At 39.8% G+C, this 21455-nt stretch overlaps 1 protein-coding gene across 14 annotated transcripts in view; it reads right to left on the bottom strand.

The window, feature by feature from the left end:
* rimbp2b (RIMS binding protein 2b) overlaps positions 1 to 21455 on the bottom strand; it is a 93299-nt gene that overhangs the window by 28587 nt on the left and 43257 nt on the right. For all 14 annotated transcript variants that reach the window (XR_014088865.1, XM_008417456.3, XM_008417458.3 and 11 more), the window contains 4 exons: positions 16543 to 16626; positions 9249 to 9338; positions 6941 to 7063; positions 2496 to 2600 (listed from right to left, as the gene is read on the bottom strand). Coding sequence is in view for 13 of the 14 variants with exons in the window: in XM_008417456.3 (XP_008415678.2) it covers positions 2496 to 2600; positions 6941 to 7063; positions 9249 to 9338; positions 16543 to 16626 (402 nt within the window). In the remaining variant the exon portion in view is untranslated. The remainder of the gene's footprint in view (positions 1 to 2495; positions 2601 to 6940; positions 7064 to 9248; positions 9339 to 16542; positions 16627 to 21455) is intronic.

The following is a 21455-nucleotide window of genomic DNA, read 5'->3' as shown; positions in this document are numbered from 1 at the left end:
ACTCATGTAGCACTCTTTGTTGATGCTTAATGTCACTTAAACCAGAGAAAGGCTTTCACAAACAGCACAGAGGCATTTCAAAGGCACAAGGACTCAACGAGTTACAGTTTCCTTTGCTACAACTGCTGAGCCAATAAAACGGGTTATTAATTAAGTCGATGATTCGGATCTTACTTAAATGTTGTGGGGTTTTCCTTCTACTGTTTTCATGCTTGGAGATTTCTTAATTCCCTGTTTGAATCATCTGCTTGTAAGAGAAAAAAAGTGTCTCCAATACAATGAATATACGGTGACCTGGTATAGCTACTCATACATTTTAAGTATTTTATTAAGATTTTTTTGGACCAAAAAAAAAACAAACAAAAACAAAGCAGTGCTTAATTTTGAAGTAGAAGGGAAAAAAATACTGTACATGGTTTTCAACACAAATAAATGAAGGGAATGGTGTGCATTTGTATTTACGCCCCTTTACTCTGACAGCCTTAATTAAAATCCAACTGCCTTGACAAGTCACCCAATTAGGAAAAGGAGTCTGCATGTATTTAATTTAATTTAGTTTAATTTCAGTGTGAGTTCAGATATTCGGTGAAGGCCTCCAACGCTCGTTAGAGAACAATAGTGAACAAACGGCACAATGGAGAACAAAGAGCAAAGCAGGCACATCGGGGAGAAAGTTTTTAAGGAGATAACATCAAGATTACGTTGTAAAACAGCTTGACGTTTTAAGGAGCTCTGCTGAATCCATCACACCAAACATGTAGGGAATCTGATCAGAGCTTATCAAAACTTTTGGTTCAGTGCGACCTTAAGAACGAGACACTGAACAAATTAAATCTGAGCTGAAGCATGGTGGTGGCGGCATTATGATTTGGGTGATTAATTTTCTCAGCGGTGAAGCTGCTCAGAGTTGATGGACAATGGAACAAACTGAATACGATGCTGGAAGAAGACTTCTCAGAAGCAGCACAACAGAAACAAACCTCGAGCAACAGTGGAATGGCTTGGACCACTTTAATGTGTTGCATTGGCTCAGCTGGATTCAAGACATAAATCCAATGGAAAATCTTTGACAATCCTTTACAGGCACCATCTATCAAATCTAACTGAGACGTAATCGCAGCTGGCAGGAGGTTCGACAAAGTGTTGACTCAGAAAGGCCGGATACAAATGCACGCCACACTTTTCAGAGTTTTTTAAAAAGCATAATATAACAAGTACCTATACTAGCACTTCACAATTATGCTACTTCACTGCTTTGTGTTATTCTATCGCATAAAATCCTCGTAAAATGCTCTGCGGTTGTTGCGGGACAAAACATTCATGGAATAATTTTGTATAATTAATATTACAACTCACACATCTAAACCGTTTCACTTCTGGTTTCTCTGAAAACAGAAATGGCGCAGAACGCCGCCCTTTGTTCACATTAAACACCATCATGACGTGTGTTGATAGACTGCTGACACGTCTGCAATGCCTCGGCTATATGTTTTACATTGATTTGTTTGCGTTCCGTTTGTTATTGGATAATTGCCTACTTTGAAAGATCGCTCTGTCACCACTGAGCATGTGAAGTAATTGAAATTAATTGCTTTGCCTTTTCTAAGGCTCCGTGCAAACAAACATAGATTTAATTCAATCGAGTTTAATGTTTTCATAAGTAATTAGCAACACTTCTGTAGTGCCTGCAAGAGGAATGAGCTTTACGTAACGTAAAACACGGCGACTGTGAGGGAACACGGCAGCACACATGACATTTCTCTTTGTAGGAGCTCCAAACATCTGCTCCACATATGCATATAAGAGCATGTGTGGACTTTACAGGATGATAAATCTCCTCTGCAGTCCATCGGTTTGGGAGAACACAGAGAGCAGCCCGTGTCTGAAGGGAGATAAGGCCATAACGAGCTTCTGTTAATGAGAGAAAAAAAAAAAAAAAAGCTGAGAGCCACAGCCTGTAAAAAGCTGACTGTGAAGTTGGGGCGCTACAGCCACGGCAACACTGTGGTACAAACTGTTTTTCTAGAGATGGCACTGGTGACAATTCCTATCACGTTCACACCATCAGCAATCTCAGCGACTGCCGGGTTCGCTTTGACATTACAGTCGGCTCCAGTGCACCGAAGAGGAGACTCGACCATCAAATGGCCGAGAAAGGCTTTTTGTTTTATTATTTTCTGTCATTTCTACTCTACGTTACAAATTGCCGATGAGCTCGCGTGTAACAAACAGGAGGAGTGTCCAAGGAGTGATCAAGAGGATGAACTATTGGGGGGGTTTGATGATAAAACAAGACAGTTAAGGGCTGCAGTGTATTGATGGAGTGTTTTAGGGAAGTTTTGCCTTTGCTGCACAGTATGCGTTCCAACGGTGTTCAACTAAAAATGCTCTTTGACCCGTAACACATACTAAGATCAGAGCGAGCAAACGAACAACAACAACAAAAAGCCCAGTCCTCTGGCGCTGTGAGTGTTACACAATCGGACTTCTCTTACCTTCTGAAGAAGGTCAATCTCCTGCTGCTTTGCATTGAGTACAGCCAAGGCCTGCTCATGCTCCAACTCTAGCTGCTGCCTTCGCTCTGCAGCCTCACGCATATGCTGTCCACAAAGGACGGCAGGGATGGAGAGCCAGAAGGAGGAGAGGGGGAGCAGAGAGGGCTGATGTTAGTGGGACTGAAATCCAGTGACGTTCTACCTTTTAGAAAAACATCTCAGATCTTCAAGTCCGTATTTACTGAAGACGAAGCGATAAACGTGACTAATGGTGGATCAGAGGCTGATGCCTACATTGTTGTAGGCGGGAACTTTCATTTGTAAAACAGATGATTCTATTTTGTTGTGAATGATCAACAAAATACATCTGAATGAATTTAGGTTATAAAAGAAGACAAGAGATGCTTTGCGTTTTAAACAACGAAAACAACAACAAACATTGTCTTGTAAAAGTATTCACACCCCTTTTTTCCACTTTCCCACTTTTTTGTCACCTCACAGCCACGGACCTCGTCGTTTTAGAAGAAAACGTCACATAGCTGAAGTGGGAGGGAAATTATACATGCTTTTCTACTTTTTAGTTCATATCTGAAAAGGGTTGCTTTTGTATGTTTAGCCCCCTTTATTGCCTTGCCTCTAAATAAAATCCAGTATAGTGAAATGCCTTCAGACGTCACCTGAACAATAAGCAGTGGCAGTCATTAAGAGTCAGCCTGTCTTTAATTGAAGAACCGAATAATCCCTGGATTTATGTCGCTATGCAAAGGTTTGTTGGAAAACATTAGAGAACAAACAACATCATGAAGACCAAAGAACGCACCAGCGGACCAGCAGAGAGAATCTACCAACGCAGTTTTTCTGTCGCTTTGGTGCATTTCTCAAATAACTTTCGACATTTGCAAAACGGAAAGTGCATTTCTCAAAACAATTTGCACAAACAGCTAAACACCAGGAATTACCTGCAAAATCCAGTTCATTTCTCAAAATTAAATATGTGTCAGTGAACATATCTGCCTCAGAATTGTTTCACTGTGTTCGGACAAGACAAACTGATTAGTCAATGTTTCAATATATGGGCGGATGTCCTGTTGTAAACTATGGCTGGACATGCTTTTACTGTAATTTGTTGACAGATTGTGTCATTGTGATACAGAAAACAGGCGCAAAGAAAAAAAAAACTAAAGTAGCAACAGGAAAATATGTAAGACCAAGACTGTACATGCAGTGCTGCTTAAATTACAGTGAAGTCTTTATATACTTTCTATCTCTATACTGAGAAAAATCCCTTCATGGGGTTAAGGATTGAGGAGTGGGGTAAGAGGAACTCCATCAGCTTCCTGTTGTGGGTCGCAAACCACTGCCTGATGATGCTGGAGCGATGGAAACTACCAGATGTCCTCAGCCTCTTCTGCTCTTCCTCTGTTTTGCCTCCTATCTCCTCTGCCGCAACCTCCTCTTCTTTCTGGCTATTGACCCTGTCCAAATCCTTGTCCTTTCATTGTCAGTAATGTAACATTGTGTTGTGCTCTGACTATATCCACTGTATTGCTACCAGCTGATAGTTCATGAAATGTACCTTCAGTCTATTTCAGACACCTGGTTGATAGTTGGTCGATCTATCGCTTCCTGTACATTGGAGAAACTCAGGATTCACCTGGGAGCAATTCATCAGTTCAGGTCAGATGTAGAATAAAGGCCAATGTAAATGTCTAGACGCATTATGACAACCTGTTCGAGCATTTTGCATCTTGAGACTTATACAATAAACCTTAGCTGAACTGCTGTGGAGGTCGAGACAATTCAGAGACCAGTATAATACATTTTGATTAACATGACAAAAGCAATTGAAATTGTAGGAAAAAGCAAAGAATTGTACATAATCACTTGCAAGATGTACAAAAGCATGTGTGACTTGCTCAAATGTATGAGAAACTGCTGTTTTGACGTGCACACAATGATTTGAAGACTGAACAAGTAGTTTTTAGAATTTTAGAATTTTGTTCTGAGAAATGCACCAAAGCGACTGAGAAAAACTGTATGCATCTCATAAATCTCTCCACTTCCTTGGTCTTCATAACGGCCTGTTGTAAAAGAATATTTTAGCAGTCGAGTACTCTATCGATTATTCTTACAATTAATCAAGTAATCGGATAATGAGAGAGGCAGAGAGAGACACGGAGAGAGTGAGAGAGAGAGAGAGAGAGAGAGAGAGAGAGAGAGAGAGAGAGAGAGAGAGAGAGAGAAATTTCCCGGCCAATACAGGAGACTTGACAGGTATGCGCCCGCGGTGTTCAGTTTATCCGCTCACCCGTATAAGTACAACTGCAGCGCTCTTCCCACCACTCGCTTTGAAACAATGACCCGGACAGAACACGTGCACTAAATAATAAAACATAATTTAACGAAGCTTAGAGACAGATACATTTTCCTCGGCGAATTTTAATAATCGAGGTACTCGAATCATTCGAGGAATCATTACAGCCCTAATTGTGTTTGTTCACTAATTATGCTTAATAAAGCTCTAAGCCAGGGGTGTCAAACTCATTTTCGTGTTGGGGCAAATCAAGTTCATAAATGCTCCTAAGTGGCTGGTTGTGCCTTAATCTAAAGATAAAACCTGTTAAACTGTTAAAAATATTAATACATTCGATATTGAACATCTTTTCAGTCCCTCCAGAATTTCGCGATTGTTTTTGTGATTTTTTTTTGCAATAAGAATGAAAGCGTTTGTGGTACTAATTTAGAAATATCTGCACTTATTATTATTTACTGTAAATACGACATCCTATTACTCTCTGTGTAGACCATGGATTATAATCTGACATCAGTTAAGGCCGAGGCAGTTGTTTAGTTCAAGAAAGTTTTTGACAATTTGAGAAAAATCTGCAGTAAACTCCCAATTATGTATTAGCACAAAAGAGCGCAGAGATTTGTTGACTTTGCGTGAATTTCCACGATAATTCGCAAGAAACTGGAGGGACTGACTGATATAATTTGTCAGTAAACGGATATAAACTGCGTTGGTTTGATTGATAACATAACATTTAAGCAGACTTAATGTCTAGTCTATAGAGGGCCACATAAAAAGCTACGGCGGGCCGGATTTGGCAGACGGGCCTTGAGTTTCAGACGCGCTCTGAGGCTTACACAAGTGGACTCAGTTTGCTAGTTAGACGATTTCTGAAGGCATTTGGTTGGATTGCATTTCGTGGCATTCGGGGTAAAGGCAGCGGAACACAAATGCACTCTGGCTTTCAATTCCCTTTTACCTCCCACTCTACAGTTATACACCAACTTGTTGGTCAATCACCTAATATTCAAAACAACAAAATGAAATGTGTGGCTGTAACGTGACAAAATGTGAAAAGGTTTTCAGGGGATATAAATAATCCTGCAAGGCAGTGCAAATACACTTGGACCTCCAGGTTTGCTGCCCCCTTTATGTATCACTATGCCTCTTTAAAGCCTTGTTAAACAGGAGTCCTTAAAAGTTGTCCTCAGAGATTTTGTCTTTAAATGATCAATCTGGAGGCTTTTACGTGACATTAAAAGGGTGAACAAACTCTGTTAGCGTGCTCACTTGCTTGTGATCATCCATCTCAACCAAAGAAGCCATCCAAAGGAGGGACTTGAATGCTAGGAACTTTGTAACACAGGATGCCCGTGGCATCTAGTCGCATCACTGCTTCCAAAATGTGTAAACCGTTCACGCGCTACGGTGGAAGAAGCAAATGACATTTTCATGCTCGTGAAAAATTACGTTCTAAAATCGGCAATGTTGCAGAACTTATAGGTGACATTATCATCATCATCATCGTGGATGGTGACCTGGCTTTTCTCTTTCCTCTTCCTCCCCCTCTCATCATAAAGCCAAACTCTTCATCATCCTGCCTCATGCATAAATTACATTCCACAGTGCTGTTGTCGAAGCCACGTGATTGTTTTTTATTTATTTATTTTTTTATGTCTGATAAACAACTCGCCGATAAAGGGAGACAAAAGCACAGCCACTGACATGAAACATTCAGTACAGGAATAACTCAAGCTGCTCCCAAAACAGGTGGCCATAGCAGTGATACCTTAGAAATCTAGCAGGGGGAAAGAAGAGGGGGACGAGGGAGGGAGGAAGCAACAGATCCAGTGAAGTTGGACAACATAAGAGTGACATAGGTAAGAAAAGAGGGCAGACTGCTCCCAGCTTGGGCTCTTTCACAGCTCCAGGTCAGACCTTCCCAACACGACACTGGAAGGCAACAGACATGTCGAGGACATTAGAAACCATAGAGGAGGATGCTAGAGTGGCACAGGAAGGAGAGGAGGGGCTGGAGAAGAGGTAGGCTCTACAAAAACACCTGCATCAAAACCCCAGAATGAATGGACTCCCGGATCCAGAAGGGGACACAGAATGGACAGAAGACGGCATCACCCGGGTCACGTTGTCTTACCTTGAGCACCTGCTCTAGGTTCTCCAGTTTGCCTTGGAGCTGGTTCCTCTCCCACAGGGCTAAATCTCTCTCCTGCGTCACAACACCAAGCCTCTCTTTGAGCTGGGCATACTCTGATTTCACCTGTTCAGATGGAACAAGTTGAGAGTCAAGGCAGACGAAGGTGACAGTTCAAAAGCAAAAAATGTTTAGATTCTTGATTTGGACAGCGTTTTATGGTTCCGTTCAGTTCCTGGCCAACTCATCCATTCGTCAAACCCTATCCCCATTTCATATCATTGCATTGTCATTTAATTTCTTTGAAAACAAACCATTTTGCAATCCATCTACTGAAGCTGTTGTGCGTCAGCTTTCTTTCTTCGTAGTCAAGTTCATCAATTAATTTTAACGGTAAATAGGCATAAAAATGCTAAAAACTCACATACAGTATTACATTGTATATCTAAAATCGCTTTATTTGAGGTAAGAACACCAGGATGTTTCTCAGTAGTTAAAAACCTGCAACATATCAATAACTGCACAGTTCTTTCACTCTCTTTCCTTTCTGACACGCTTCTTGTTATGGAACCAAGTGACTGCAAGATTAGCCGTATCATCTTCACACCTGAATTGTTTTGTGACTTTATCAAGCACGGCTACGATCCTGACAAAATCTGTCCTCTGGCAGGCAAACAGGTGCAAAACTCCTCATTCATCTTTCTGTATATTTTTCACACCTTTCCTTTGACAGGCAGAGCTGCTTAAAGTTGAGCTGCTGCATTTTGACACAAATAATTGTTTACCTGTTGTCAGCAAAAATGCCCTGGAAAATATTCAACTTTCATTTAACTAACCACCATAAAGTAGCGCATAACATTTTTTTGTTAACAAATACAAGTCTGAAAAGTGTAGCTTGGATCAATTCAACCCCCAAATACATTTCACTCCAATCACAATAAGTCTTTTGTTCTCTTCTAGTTTTGCACACTGAGAAACTGAAAAGCTTTCCAATTCAAACCAGCTAAAGCTTTGATAAATTAGTTTTAGAGTGTTTTGCTTAAATGCTTAATTGTTCGAAATTACTGAACAAAAAAAAAACAACTAATGAATGAAAGAAAAGAAGAAATCTGTAAGCAGAAGCTCTCAAGTCTTGCCACTGATTTTCAGGTAATTGTAGGTCTAGACAAAGCAAGTTTTATACCACCTGAGATATCAATGCAAAGGATTATGAATACAAATCCACACTACACTTTTCAGATTTTATTTTTGTGGGAAAAAAAAAAGAAAACATGTATAATCTATCGGTCTGACGAATAAAATCCTAAGAAAACATTAAAGTTTGGAGCTATAAAGTAGAAGTAGATCATTTTGAAAAGGTGTAAATACTTTTACAAGGCATTGTGTGGGATAAATCAATGTGTCTGATAAGGTGACTCAAACACAATTTGCTGAAATCATTTTTCAAGCAAACATTTTCTTTAGTGACGGTATAACGTCGTGTGAAGAAGGAAACTGAACAAATTCGTAGAAGCAGCGTTTGCAACTGCTTCTAAGGAGGGAGTATTTTCCGTCAGCGCTTTTAATGGCCCCTAATCGCCACTGAGCTGACTGGCTCCTGCAGCTGTAATGTGGTAAAACCCCTTCCTCAGAGCAGCCATGAATGACTAATGATTCCTCAAGGAGATAAACTGTACAAACACCAACAAATCAAAACACAGACTAGTAAGTCTGCTTGAGCAGCAGTGCCACAACACAGCACAAACCCACTGGTGTACATTAACCCACCCGTTAGACCTAACCGTGACACGCTGATCCAAATTACACCAGATTCGGCTAAAGCCGGTTTATTACAAGCAGGACCTCTCTGACCGCAGGAGCCAGACTGAAAATGTGTTTGCAAAGGACCTGAACCGCACTGTACCCTGCTTCTTTTAATATCGGCCTGATATGAGAACGTTGCTCCCAGAGTCACTCGTATCCTGATAAAATAACATTTAACCTTAGTGGCAAACACCTGCCTCTGAGCTGCTACTACAGGAAATTGCCTCACTCATAGAAAGGCCAGAGGTGTCTGTTTGCTAAACTATTTGGACTGGGTGTCAATATCTCTGCAACATTTTACTTCCTTCAGTGGTTTCCTTCACTAGAATGCTGGATATAGCTAAGTTCTCGTAAGACCCAGAAAGCCTCCAACGCCGCATCAAAGCGAAGAGAGGGAGGCCGTGATCTACGAAGAGAAACACACCGAGAACCGAGTGCCGAGCTAAAAGCTCTGTGAAGATGTATTTAAGGAGGGGGAAGCCTTCTACAAAGTCTTTTCACCTCTTACCTTTTCATACTCGGTTGCTTTGTGGCTGTTGTTGAACCACTGAAGATTCAAGTGCTTGTTCTCCTGCAGGAATTCTTGAAGTTCATTCTCCTAGGCAAAGGAGTCAGAAAGACAGCAGCTCTCAGAACCCGAAAAGTCACCGTGATTAGACGAGAAGAATGCACTCAAACCCGGCGTGTTGTCAGCAACGACCCATGCATTATTCATCTGAGGAGACCGCTTTCAGGTTTTGTAGTTTGTGGAGGAGAGAATCACTAAAAGAAGCAGCTGCCATTTGCGTCAACCGCAGCAGTAAAATAATATTGACATCCAAGTGGCTTTTATGCGAGCATTTGCAAAACAAAACCCACATAATCTTCAGAGCTTTTTTTTCTCTCTCTCTTGCTCTTACACGTGCGTACCAAACTTTTTCAAATCATGTGTGCCCAGTGCAGAGTAAAAGAAAAACAATCTCTTCACCGTAGGAGGGGAAAACTAATTACATTCAATCAACAATTGTGAAGTGTGCCGTGGAAGCAATTTGCAGTGTCAACCGTTGGGTTCTCCACGACGAGCAATTTATTGCAGCTCCGGCAGCCAAGGGTTGTTGTTGTTGTCAGGAGCTGGGAAACCCACAGGCTCATGCATGATACATTTACTGTATAACGGAGCCCCTACGTGGCCTGCGACGGCGGGTCTGCTCCCGGTGCCTTATGTTTAACTTATGAAGGATGCTTCAGAGTTGAACTGAAGATTAAAGTGAACAGGAAAAAGTAGATCCATTCTGAAGTACACTTGTTAGACGGATGAAAACGTTTTTTGCTTCGTTATTGTGGTGATTTATGAGGGACGTCCGTAAACCCTTACACAGCCATGTAACCTGTCTGCGTGTTCGGTGTTCGTGCAATCTCTACAGAGGCAAACGACAGAGGAGAAACGTCGCCAAGGACAAGCACTACCAAGTAAACGGCCTGGAGACTACGCACACGTGAAGTCACGTCTGAGATTAGATGGGTTCTCTTTTGTTTCTTCTATAAGCTGCGTGTGTTAAGCGGCATTTGTGTTTTTACTGCCGGTAATTCGTCAATTTGGAGTCAATAACAATAGTCGTAGGTGTTTGTCTGTCAGGTATCCATACTGAAGAATAAAAAGCTGCCAAAGCTGAACAAAGAAACTTTTACTTTACATTGCAGTGCTGTGGGAAAAAAAAGTTGTTTTTATCTTTCTTGTTATATATTAATGTTTGAGGTCTTGGAGAAATTCTGATAGGCCAGCCAAATTTTGGATGTGATAGCGCACACATATCGCCACAGACAAAAGTGTCAATAAATAGACAATCAGTTATGCCTTTGAGCTGTATTGTTGCTGCGTTAACGCTTTAAACAGATCAATGTAAGTCATAATCCCTTGGCAAGACACGTTTTTTGTGGAGAGTCTGTGAGCCCACAGATGGAACAAATACCAAGCAGAAAACACTGCAGCCTACACCGAGCCGCATTATTCAGCTGAAAAACTGGGATTTTCTGCTGAGGCACATTTGCTTGCGTGTACCGACATGAGTGTACAAAAAAAGAAAGACAGAATGGTACTTTAAAATCAATCCAAAAGTCCCATTACTAAAAGTAAAAAATCTTCATTGTGCATTGCTTTGCAGACAGAAACCTTTACATGTTTCACAAGCCTGTTTCCCTATTGGATTGGAATTTTACATGACAAACTAACACAATAAAGTGCATAAGTGTGACGTGGAAGGAAAATGATACATGGGTTTTAAAATCAAAAATCTAAGATTGCCTATCAATACAGCTGCATCCTTTGGTTTGATGCCTATAGATAAAATGCAATGAAACTAATTGAAGTCACCTAGCTGGTAAATAGCGTCTATTATTTGTAATTTAATCACAATTTGAAACACATTATGTAACAAACGTCATTGTGAAGATGATGAAACCCAGCAGACAGGTGAGAGTTGTGGAGAGGTACAACACAGGGTTAGGAAAGGACAAAAGCATGGATGGAAAAAAAATAAAGAACCTAATGAAAAAAAACAAAGTTATAAAGAAAGGATTAATGAAAAGAGGAAAGGAAGGAAGCAAAGAAGGCAGGAAGGAAGGACACAAAGAAAAAAGGTTGAAGTAAGAAACTTATGAACTCCTACTCCATAAACTCATATCGTATTCTCAGATGGACCCTCATTATTAAATGAAATAAAAAAATAAAAAAAAAAGAATAAACACAGATTAATTAAGTCAGAATAGCTACATGATTGATATACAACAGAGAAGAACTATATTGAAGCAAAGAGGGGCCATTTTATTGTCTATCACTGCATGACTCAACCTGGTCCGGGACAGCAGCGTGGTTAATTTTGATAAGCCTGACAGATGAATCAACCCTGTCATTTAACTCATGAGCAATCCAAGGATTTCACCCACTTACTCTCTGTTCAGTACGGGAGAGCTCATCATCTGCTCTTGGTGCAGCCAGCTGTCGCTTCCTTGACTTTATTTTTAACCAAAGCCATTTGCGTCAGAGAGGTAAATGAAGGCAGAGTCATCCATGTTTCCTTCCTACGGATGACCTTTACATTTTGATATCATTAGGTAGCTGTGCAGTAGGAGGCATACAAATTGGAACATTTTAGGGCAAGAAAGATGTCCCATCTGACACTCAAATGAAGCCAACGCAGTTTGTTTACAGCTACACAGCACAACTCGTTCCCATTTCTTAGCATTTATTATTCGAAATTTAATTAGTAAGATTAAACGCAGAGTCCGCACAATCTGTGTTTTCACACGAGAACATTGTTAAGTGTGTCGCCATTTTCTTAACCAAATGATGCTTGTGTTACTGAGTGAAGCTGGTCAAGGCAACATCAATCTGCCTCATCAGCTGCATGTCGTCCGTCCACTCAGATTCTAACTTTTTCATTTTGTGTCAGGATGTAATTTGTGTAACACCATTAAATAATGGAAGTCCAAATGCTTCTCCAGGTCTAGTAGTTGTTTGGAAAACACTCCAACAGACTGACAGCTGATTAAGCAAATTGATGCGGCCTCAGGAAACTTTAGCGTAGCAACATTAGTGTGACTGTTTGACAGAGAAAACAAGACAACAGTGTCTTGAGAAAGTGTTTACATTAGATACCCAATAATAAAGTATTCCCGGTGAGTTGTTGTTTTTTCATTTTTGTTGGAAAATGCATCTTAAAATTTAAAAAAAAATAGCTAACTAGTTAGCTAGCTAGCTGCTTAGCCAGACAGACAGACAGACAGACAGGCTAAATTGAGTAATATTGGGTTTAAAAGACAAAGTTTAATTTGATATCTGAATAGATTTGTTTGAATCAAAACTGACTCACACAACACCAGTTAGTTTCTAACTTAAGGCCCTTTAAATATTAACTCAAAACTTTACTAGTTGAGCTATCCACCTGAATGGCTGTTCCTGCGCAAATAATGTGACAATCAAGGACAATCCATGAATATTATAATTTTTTTAAATTATATTATTACACAAAAATAAACTGTACACATGGATAAAGCTGTTTGCACCCCTCTGTTAGTGACTCAAAAACCCACAATGGTCACTTTGAAACTGACAAAAGTAATAATTATTAAAAATGTGCTGAAAATTAACCAATACAAATCATACACGGTGTTTCTGTGAAGTGCTCAGAAAAAAGCCAGAGGGCTGGAACATTTAAATAAAGTGGAAAACATCTGAGAATGTCGCTGTATTCCCACTTTAACGTTTCACATTTTTGCCTTCGTACATTCAGTGCAAATTTTGTTTCAAAGCTGTAACAGATGAAGAGAGAGGAGTGCATCACACACCCCAGTTCCATATGTATTCCACTTTATTTAATCAATGTTTCAGCCTTCTTGGCATTTTTCACTAGTCTTGAAAAACGCCAGAGGGCTGGAACATTTAAATAAAGTGGAATGCATATGAGGATGTTCCTATATTTCCCTAGCACATAAAACCAATGACAGATGCCAAGCATGCCCTTTCTGGAAGGTTTTTTTTTTCTGTTTACAGCTATTTGTGTTTACAGGTATTTCACCCAGCTACTCCGGGGACACATCACAGAGACGCACCGGATCTTGTCAAGTCCACTGGCGGACTGCCCTTGTATTGATCGTCAATAAACATGATACATATTTGAGCGACGCTGGCAGAGCTGCCGCTTGTCACCATGGCAACAGGCTTTAAAACGCAAGCCGAGGCTGATGATGTGACGGCCGATGGTTGAACATCAGACACGCAGGAAGGTGGAGGTGCCAGATGGCGTTGACAGTGTTTACTGTCATTTTTCACATTCGCCCTGCGTGTTTATATACATGACGGCCGAGGCGAATCACAACGAGGCGTTTACTGACCCTGGAGTTCCACCACTCAAGAAGTCAGAAAAAGAAATTCGTGAATATTCATATATAAGCTGTCAGTGTTCATAAAATGGACTGTTAAAATCTTTCAAAAAAGTAGGTAAAGAGCCTGGTTTTGTACATACACTTTATTTTTCTTTTCACTTTTGAAAAAAAATATATAAAAAATCTGATACAAGGAGGGAGGCGAGTCAGTTTAGAGCAAATTGCAAGTGACATTACTGTCAGCTTGCCATCCCAATCTCCTTCATTGTACTTGTCTGTGTGTGTCTCCGTTCGCCGTGCCAGGTGCAGGGAGGCTTCAGAGCCGTGTTGCAGTCTGTGGAGACCAGCCTGTCAGTCCCGCTCACCATGTGGGGACAGTTTGTCCCTCGGGTTGCTTCCCCCGAACTCAGCAGGCTGACAATGGGCAAGGAGAGACGCGCTGGCTGCCGTTGAGTAGGGAAGGTCGGAGGAGGTCAGCAAAGAAAACAGTCCTAATGGAGTATTTATTTGGGGCAGAGAGCCGCACACAAAGACAGCTCATCTAAAGGGCTTGAAGCAAGAGCATATAAATTGAAATGATGTTGGACCGAATAGTCCCATTACTGCTGAATCCCTCCAGCTCCAACCTTTCATAGGAGTAATCCAGCATTATTTTGTTCCTACTTCTGTTTCAAGCATGTTCAATTTTTTTGAACCAACCTTTACCGAGGATTACAGGAGCCCACATGTTTTCTCTCAGATTAACGATCAGCGTTTGGTTAGGGCTGCTTCTGTCCTGCTGAGCTCTCTGAACTGACAGCAACAGTAACTCTACCTAAACCGTTGACTCGTGGTTTAAACACGATCCCAACCTGACTGATTAAGGCGCTTCCCTCCCAAATACCACTTCCATCTTGGATCGCATCAATCCGTCCTGTTGGCTGCGTACGTCGGCTTGTTGCTAATGTCATAACGCGCAAAAATAATCAGTCACCTTTAGATGCCACAGCACAGAGACATTGTGAGAACTACCTACAATTTCCTTTTGGCCTATAAGGGACATAGCTCTATTTTTTCTCTCAACTCAGGCTGGGATTGGCTCAAGTCTCTGAATTCTTTCAAAGAGTTTTGAGGACTAAAGAACAGGCCATTGCAGGTTTAAATATGTATTTGTAAGACGTTATTATCTGTGAAATAGATTAGAAAAAGTTTTTTGAGGGTTTCATTCATTTTACACACAGCAATAAGACGTAACATTATTTGTTCATCCACAATTCAGGATTAATCTGAACTTCAGTATCTAGTCTGTTGGATCTGACACATCGCCCGGCCCTCGCTCCCCACGCGCATCATGGAGACTTCGCCATCCTGGTCCTGGCACCGGTTCACCGCTGTTCCTTCCTTGTTTGTTTTACTTAAAATGTTCCAATAACAGTCTAAAAAAATAACAAAAATGCTACATCAAGAAATCTAACAAAAATGGGCTGAATCAATAAGCCTAGTGGTGGCATTTCTGCTTTTGTCTGGGAATTTAGGTTTAGGAGTGAGTTTCCAACCATCATCCCAAAAGTTGGGATGAGGTCAGTCACTGATGTTGGACAGGAATGCCTGGGTCACAGGGTCCGCTGTAAATTATTTCAAAGGTGTTTAGTTAATTTGAGATCAGAACGGCCAAGTTCTATTATTATTATTATTATTATTATTATTATTATTATTATTATTATTATTATTATTATATTGCTATGCTGTTGTGCAGTCACATTGTAACAGGAAGTGCCCGTCTCCATATTGTTCCAAAAAATTGGTAGCATAAAATGTCTAAACATAAAATGTCTAATTGCTTAAACATTGAAAACAGTATTTATTTTGAATACATTTCACTGAGTATAAATAATCATAAACCTTAATGCAAGGAAACACTTCTTTTCTAGTCTCACAATTTGTAGTTCATTTAAATGTAAAAAATGAATTAAAAAGTATAAATATTGTAAGTGAATTATAAGTAGTGGACTGGAATAAAGTGTTCTTTAGTTGAATTAAGTGGTTTGTCAATAGAACTAAGAGGGGATTAAAAAAACAACATGTCTGGAATTGAATTATCATCCAAATCCAGACATGTCAATCATGACGACTCTCCTGAAACAATACAGCTTCAGCATACATGCAATCACACGGAGTTTCAATTAAAACCCCTAAGTCCAGAGGGGTTTTACCATTTAGCATTTTCTTGGATCTGGCTCATGCTGTTGAACATATTTTCAAGCAAATAATGATTGCTTTATCACAGCCACAGTGCCTCATAGCAAAAAAAATATATATTTGGAAGCAGTTCAGTCATTTCTTTCATCTTCTCTCCACAATTTTTTATTTCTTTCTCCTTTTCTGTGTTTGTTCCCTTTAGCTTTTGTACCGAGTAAAGGCCACTCCAGCTGCAGGAGTGACATTTCTGGGGCACTGTAAAGAAAACGTCCTTCAAGAAACACCAAATGAAAATGCACAAGCAGTGCAACACAGCTGACCTTTTACAGTGGTATAAAAACACAGATATTGCAGTGTACCTCTGGATATTGCAAAGTGGCGTTGTGTGGAGCTTCTTCTTGATTTGTTGTGTGTACAAAAGAAACCAACAAAGTGACAACTGAGTATTGGCTGGAACAATGTGAATGTCAACAAACATGAACAATAACACGACTCTGTCATATTCATATGTATCTGGCTAGATTTAGTGCTTCTGATTAGGGTGTTTATTGTTTTTTTGTTTTGTTTTTTTGTCATTTCTGACAACCCTGTGTCTTTTGAGAGCCAATCAGGACTGCTATTTCACTGCTATCTTTGTCACCCATTCTCTCACATTCTCTCTCTCTCCAGGGATGTTTGGCTGTGAAGATAGGCTCTCGGGTGGAAATCAATTTTAACCATCATCCTTTCATTCAGAGGCCAGGATATATTTTTGGAGCACTTACCAAAGTCTGACATGTTTGATTCTTTTTCTTCACCTCTGCTTCGAGTGCTTCACACTCCTTCCTTCTGGTGCTGATCTCAGTCTCCTGAGAAGAAGAAGAAGAAACAAAAGGAAGAAGATAAATGTCAGGAAATGAAGATTTTAGCCACATCAGGACAAAAATAGAAACAGAACCTCTTCGTAATTAGGTTTTTGTAAAAGTGTATGTTCATATTACCTGTGAAATATATGTCAATGTGCTTAATTCAGAGGGACAGAAAGGACACTGTAAATCTTTAAAATGAATGAATTAAACAAATAAAAAATAGGATGTGGACCTTGATCAATAATAGGATCATAAAGATAAATGTTTGTAATGCAAGTCTTCTTATATTTGATCCCATATTCTCACTGATGCAAAAAAAATTTAGCCTCATACAAATGTTAACACAATTTGAACACACACTCTGGTGAAGAAGTTTCAACAAATCCAAAGGGAACTTTAGTGTGAAAAAAAAACGACAGCGCCGGTGTTAAAGCGTACTGGAAATATTAGGTTTCAGAAAGAATACCCAATCAAATTCACTCCACTGTTACACATTCATAGTGAAGTCTTAATTAAAAGGAAATATTTCATTACAGCAACCATCAAGAATCTGCTTTAAAAATCTCAACATGTTACTATGAGTGAGCGTAAAACGTTTTTAACATTATCTTAACATAAAATCGATCATTTTGCTTTCGCTTGGCATAAAAACAGGGCAAAAATGTTTTAATGCGAAGGGCGAAAACGGTGCTGAACTCACCAATTGTGAGATAGTAATTTTGTAAATGTTGTAAGAGGATTGAAATAATTCAGGTAGAAATATGATTCAGTCTTAGGTGGCCTTTAAAAAAAAGAACAGCTAAAAAAACACATTGCAAACAAATGTTGCCATCATTGTATAAAATGCAAAAAGAAAGAGGAAATAAACAAGAGGTGAGAAAAACAGCAGTTTCTGCATTTTTCTTTACAAAACACTAATATTTATAGTAAAATTGACTAATGCTAGCTTCCCTGTGTGTAAGTGAATTTCAAAGGACAGCTCGCCCAACCTATAAGTGCTGTTTGGAAAAATCCTGAAGCAGGCAAAGCTGGTCCTGATAGAATGTTTTGTTAGTTTTATCTTCAGCAGGTTTCTATGCATTATTGCATGTCATTAAATGGTAGTGAAGATCCCGTTTTTATGTTATAATGTGACTCTAGCATAGTTTCATCACCAGAAGTTTACGTTAATAGGTTTTATTTTTAACCAAACGTATTCGGCATCGAGTCTGAGGTTGAGTGTTCCAAGATTAAATTCTAATATTAAACAGGATTTTATCTGTGTCAGTGTGTGTGTGAGCGGTGCACACACACACACACACACACACACACACACACACGCACACGCACACGCACACGCACGTGCTCCAGCAGCAGAACGCCACATGCCCCTGAGCAGGACTAAAATAGGCACCACTGGAGCCACCAGAAGCCCTCAGCAAATAATACATGCTGCGCGTGGGAACGCGTGATTGTGCACAGCTTGACTGGACTCTGAATGCGGGATATTGGAATCCATTCAAATTGATGAAATTTTCATTTTTGCTCCATCTGCTGGTTCCACAATCCACAAGTGCATAATTATATATATATATATATATATATATATATATATATATATATATATATATATATATATATATATATAATCTAATAAGATAGTGTGCAATGAGGTCAGAGAACAGTATGCAGTGAATGAAGGGAAACACCCTTTGACTCTGTCTACACCCTTCTGGCATCGGAGCTGAGGCTATCGACAGTCTGCATGTTTGAGTCTTTGACCCCCGTGTCTCATAGCGGGACGTACACATTAACGGTGCCATGTTGCGTTAACGTTTAAACCTTCCAGTCTGATAAAAAGAAATAAACGGTATTTTGTTTTTAAGCAATAAAGTGAGCTGTAAAGACAATGGAGAGTTGTGGTTACAGTCATTCTAAGGCAGGGGTGTCAAACTCCAGTCCTGAAGGGCCGCTGTCCTGCAGTTTTTAGATGTGCCACAGGTACAAAACACCTGAATCAAATGGCTTAATTACCTCCTTCTTGTGTAGGTAAGTTCTCCAGAGCCTTGCTAATGACCTAATTATTCTATTCAGGTGTGGTGCAGCAGAGGCACATCTAAAAGTTGCAGGACACCGGCCCTCAAGGACTGGAGTTTGACACCCCTGTTCTAAGGTTAATCTTACTGATTATCATCTGTACTTTAGATTTTAAAAACCTGCTGAGCACACGTATTTATGTATTTTCCCTCGTTGGTAGCAATGTTTTAACATCTCTCAGATAAATTAATCTTTACTTTAAACATCCCATTTTTGATTTTCATTGATTCATTTGGGGAGTAATCATGTCACGATGTCAGAAAATAATCAATGGTGCCACAAATGTCTTTATTACAGGACAGCATTTAGTTCTCTGTAAGGATGGAGCGACAAGAACATTTAGATATCGATACGAGGTTTTAATATCGCTGGTTTGCCCAATGACCGATATCATAGATATTATACATCTTTCCCTATCCTGACAAAATAACCACACTGCCTACTTTGCGTCTTTGCATCAGTTAAATACCCTCACAGTCCTGTGCTGCATCACCATCACTCTCACATAGACTAGAAATAAAAAACATCACACAGATAATCCTCCCCAAAATAAACGTCAGCAAGATGAAAATACACACATTAGTTTTTATGATCGGCCAATTTTACTTATCGGACCGATACCGCTAAATATTAAAATACTGATCTCTGAACATCATTTTTTAATCTTTATCTTGTTAAAATACAGCAAAAACACTCATTTTCTGTCTATTGTCAGATTTTATTCAGCATGTCTTGCTACTTCAGAGGTCATGTTGTCATGTAATCTAATATGGTTTCCAGGGCCTTGGGAAGGTAAACCAAATTAAGTGTTTCCATACTCATCCTTTGTTTAAGCCCAAACCCGTGTGAGCTGTTTGGTCCTAGACCCAAGTGATCAACGAGAGCAGTTTTCGGACACGCCACATTTATGCTCGTTATGGTAGGACAGAAAATGGGTCTCTTTTTCAGGTGTTATTGTTTTTATGTTTATATCTTCTTCAGGAGAAGAAACCACCAGCACAAGTCAATGAAAGCTAACAATGCACCTATGAGCAGATCCCTGCGCGTGAATCACTCAGAGCCTCCGCAGACAGCTTGCTTGTCCTCTCCTGTGTGGGCTCATGTCTAATACGTACAATTTTCTGAACCAGTCAGTTACGGCACTGATGAATATTTCACACAGCCGTTTGTGCAGGCGGAGACTCGTGCACTCTCAGACATACAGACACATACAAACACTCCACTTGCAGGCTCGCCGAGGCCCATTTGTTTGGAGCACATTCGCCAATGTTCAATTAAAAATCTCTCTGATAAAAGATTCAAATGGCTGCCATTGTGAGTAATGAGTTCTTGTATAAGTGAAGAGGCGTTTACAGCACAGCAGATGAAGACAGATGCAAAAGACCAACCCCCTTAGGCTGTGTCTAGCATTTGTGCCTCTGTGGCACTAATGCAAATGTATCCATGAGAGGGGCATCCACAGAAATCTATGCTTCTGGACTTTTGCAGTTTGGTACTGAGATTTTAGTCTTTTGCTTAAGGTTTTTTTTTTTATGTTTTCTGTAATATTTTTCCTCTGGATTTCTACAATTTTGCCATTTCTTGTGCAGGTTTGGTTGATCTTGTTAAAGTACGGTCACGGTTTTCTTCATTATCATTTTTGTTTTATTTCCTTGATTTGTTCCATGGTCTGCTTTAGTTGGTCTCTTTATGCTCTTTCTTCCAAAACATAGTTTGAATTATTTAATAGCACCTTGGATAATATTGTAATGTAATGACAATGCATAATGTTTTTCCTTGTCATTCTGGATGATGCGTCTTGTGTTTTTTTCCCCCCACTTTAACCCTGTTTAACCGTCCGCATTGCCATGCTACGTTTTAATTGTATTCAATACTGCAACAAAATCAAACACAAAGCATTTGTTCATGTGTTCATTTGATTAATGTATGCAAATCTGCCACTGCAGAAACAATGATTATGTAACCAAAACAGTGGCACATAAAGTGCACACCGACTGTATGTAGCTGACATACATGTCTCATATGTAGAAACATATTTTATTAATTCATATTTTATCGTATTTTGTCAAAAATATAGTAAATCCCCTTCAAATTGGACAGCCAGAGTATGGATTGTCCTTCAATAACTGAACATAATGATTTTCAATTATTACTGCAGTGGGGACATTGGTGCTAGCATGTTCATGTAATAACTTAAACATACCTAAGAGGAGCCTGAGCTAAAAATGCGTCTGACTTTGTGATCGGCACCATGGACAGTTCCTCAGAAAACCCCACGGTGGGTTTTATGGAGAAAATACTGGAGCTGTTTAACCGTTTCTGCTGCTGATGGCTTCACTGAGGTTTCACTGCACAGCAACATCCTGATAGGATGAGTTTTTGATGGGTTGCTATTATTTCTGCAATGAATAATTGACACAAGAGGCTTTCCCCATCCTACTCTCAGTGATCAGCCTTTTGATCTTTCTGAGTTGGGAAAGCTGTGTGTATAATCTCTAATGAGCACGGGTAACCTCATTATGCTCTCTCGCTCTCTCTCCTGCTCGCTCACTGCTTATTGCATTGAATATGGATGACGGGTACTCATGGATGCTGTAATAAGCCCGCCTATGGGTTAGACAGAAACAGAAAGAAATGCATTTTGGCAAAAAAAGAAAAAAGAGACCGTTCTTCACAAACAGGATATAACTTGTACATTTATAATAAAACTAAAAAGCAGGACTCTTCAGTGCTAAATAAACGCATCACATATA

This window comes from Poecilia reticulata, chromosome 9, assembly GCF_904066995.2.
Source record: "Poecilia reticulata chromosome 9, P_reticulata-male-v2, whole genome shotgun sequence".
Lineage (NCBI taxonomy): Eukaryota > Metazoa > Chordata > Actinopteri > Cyprinodontiformes > Poeciliidae > Poecilia > Poecilia reticulata.
Note: the sequence above shows the minus strand (reverse complement) of the source record. Positions and strands in the feature narration are given on the sequence as shown.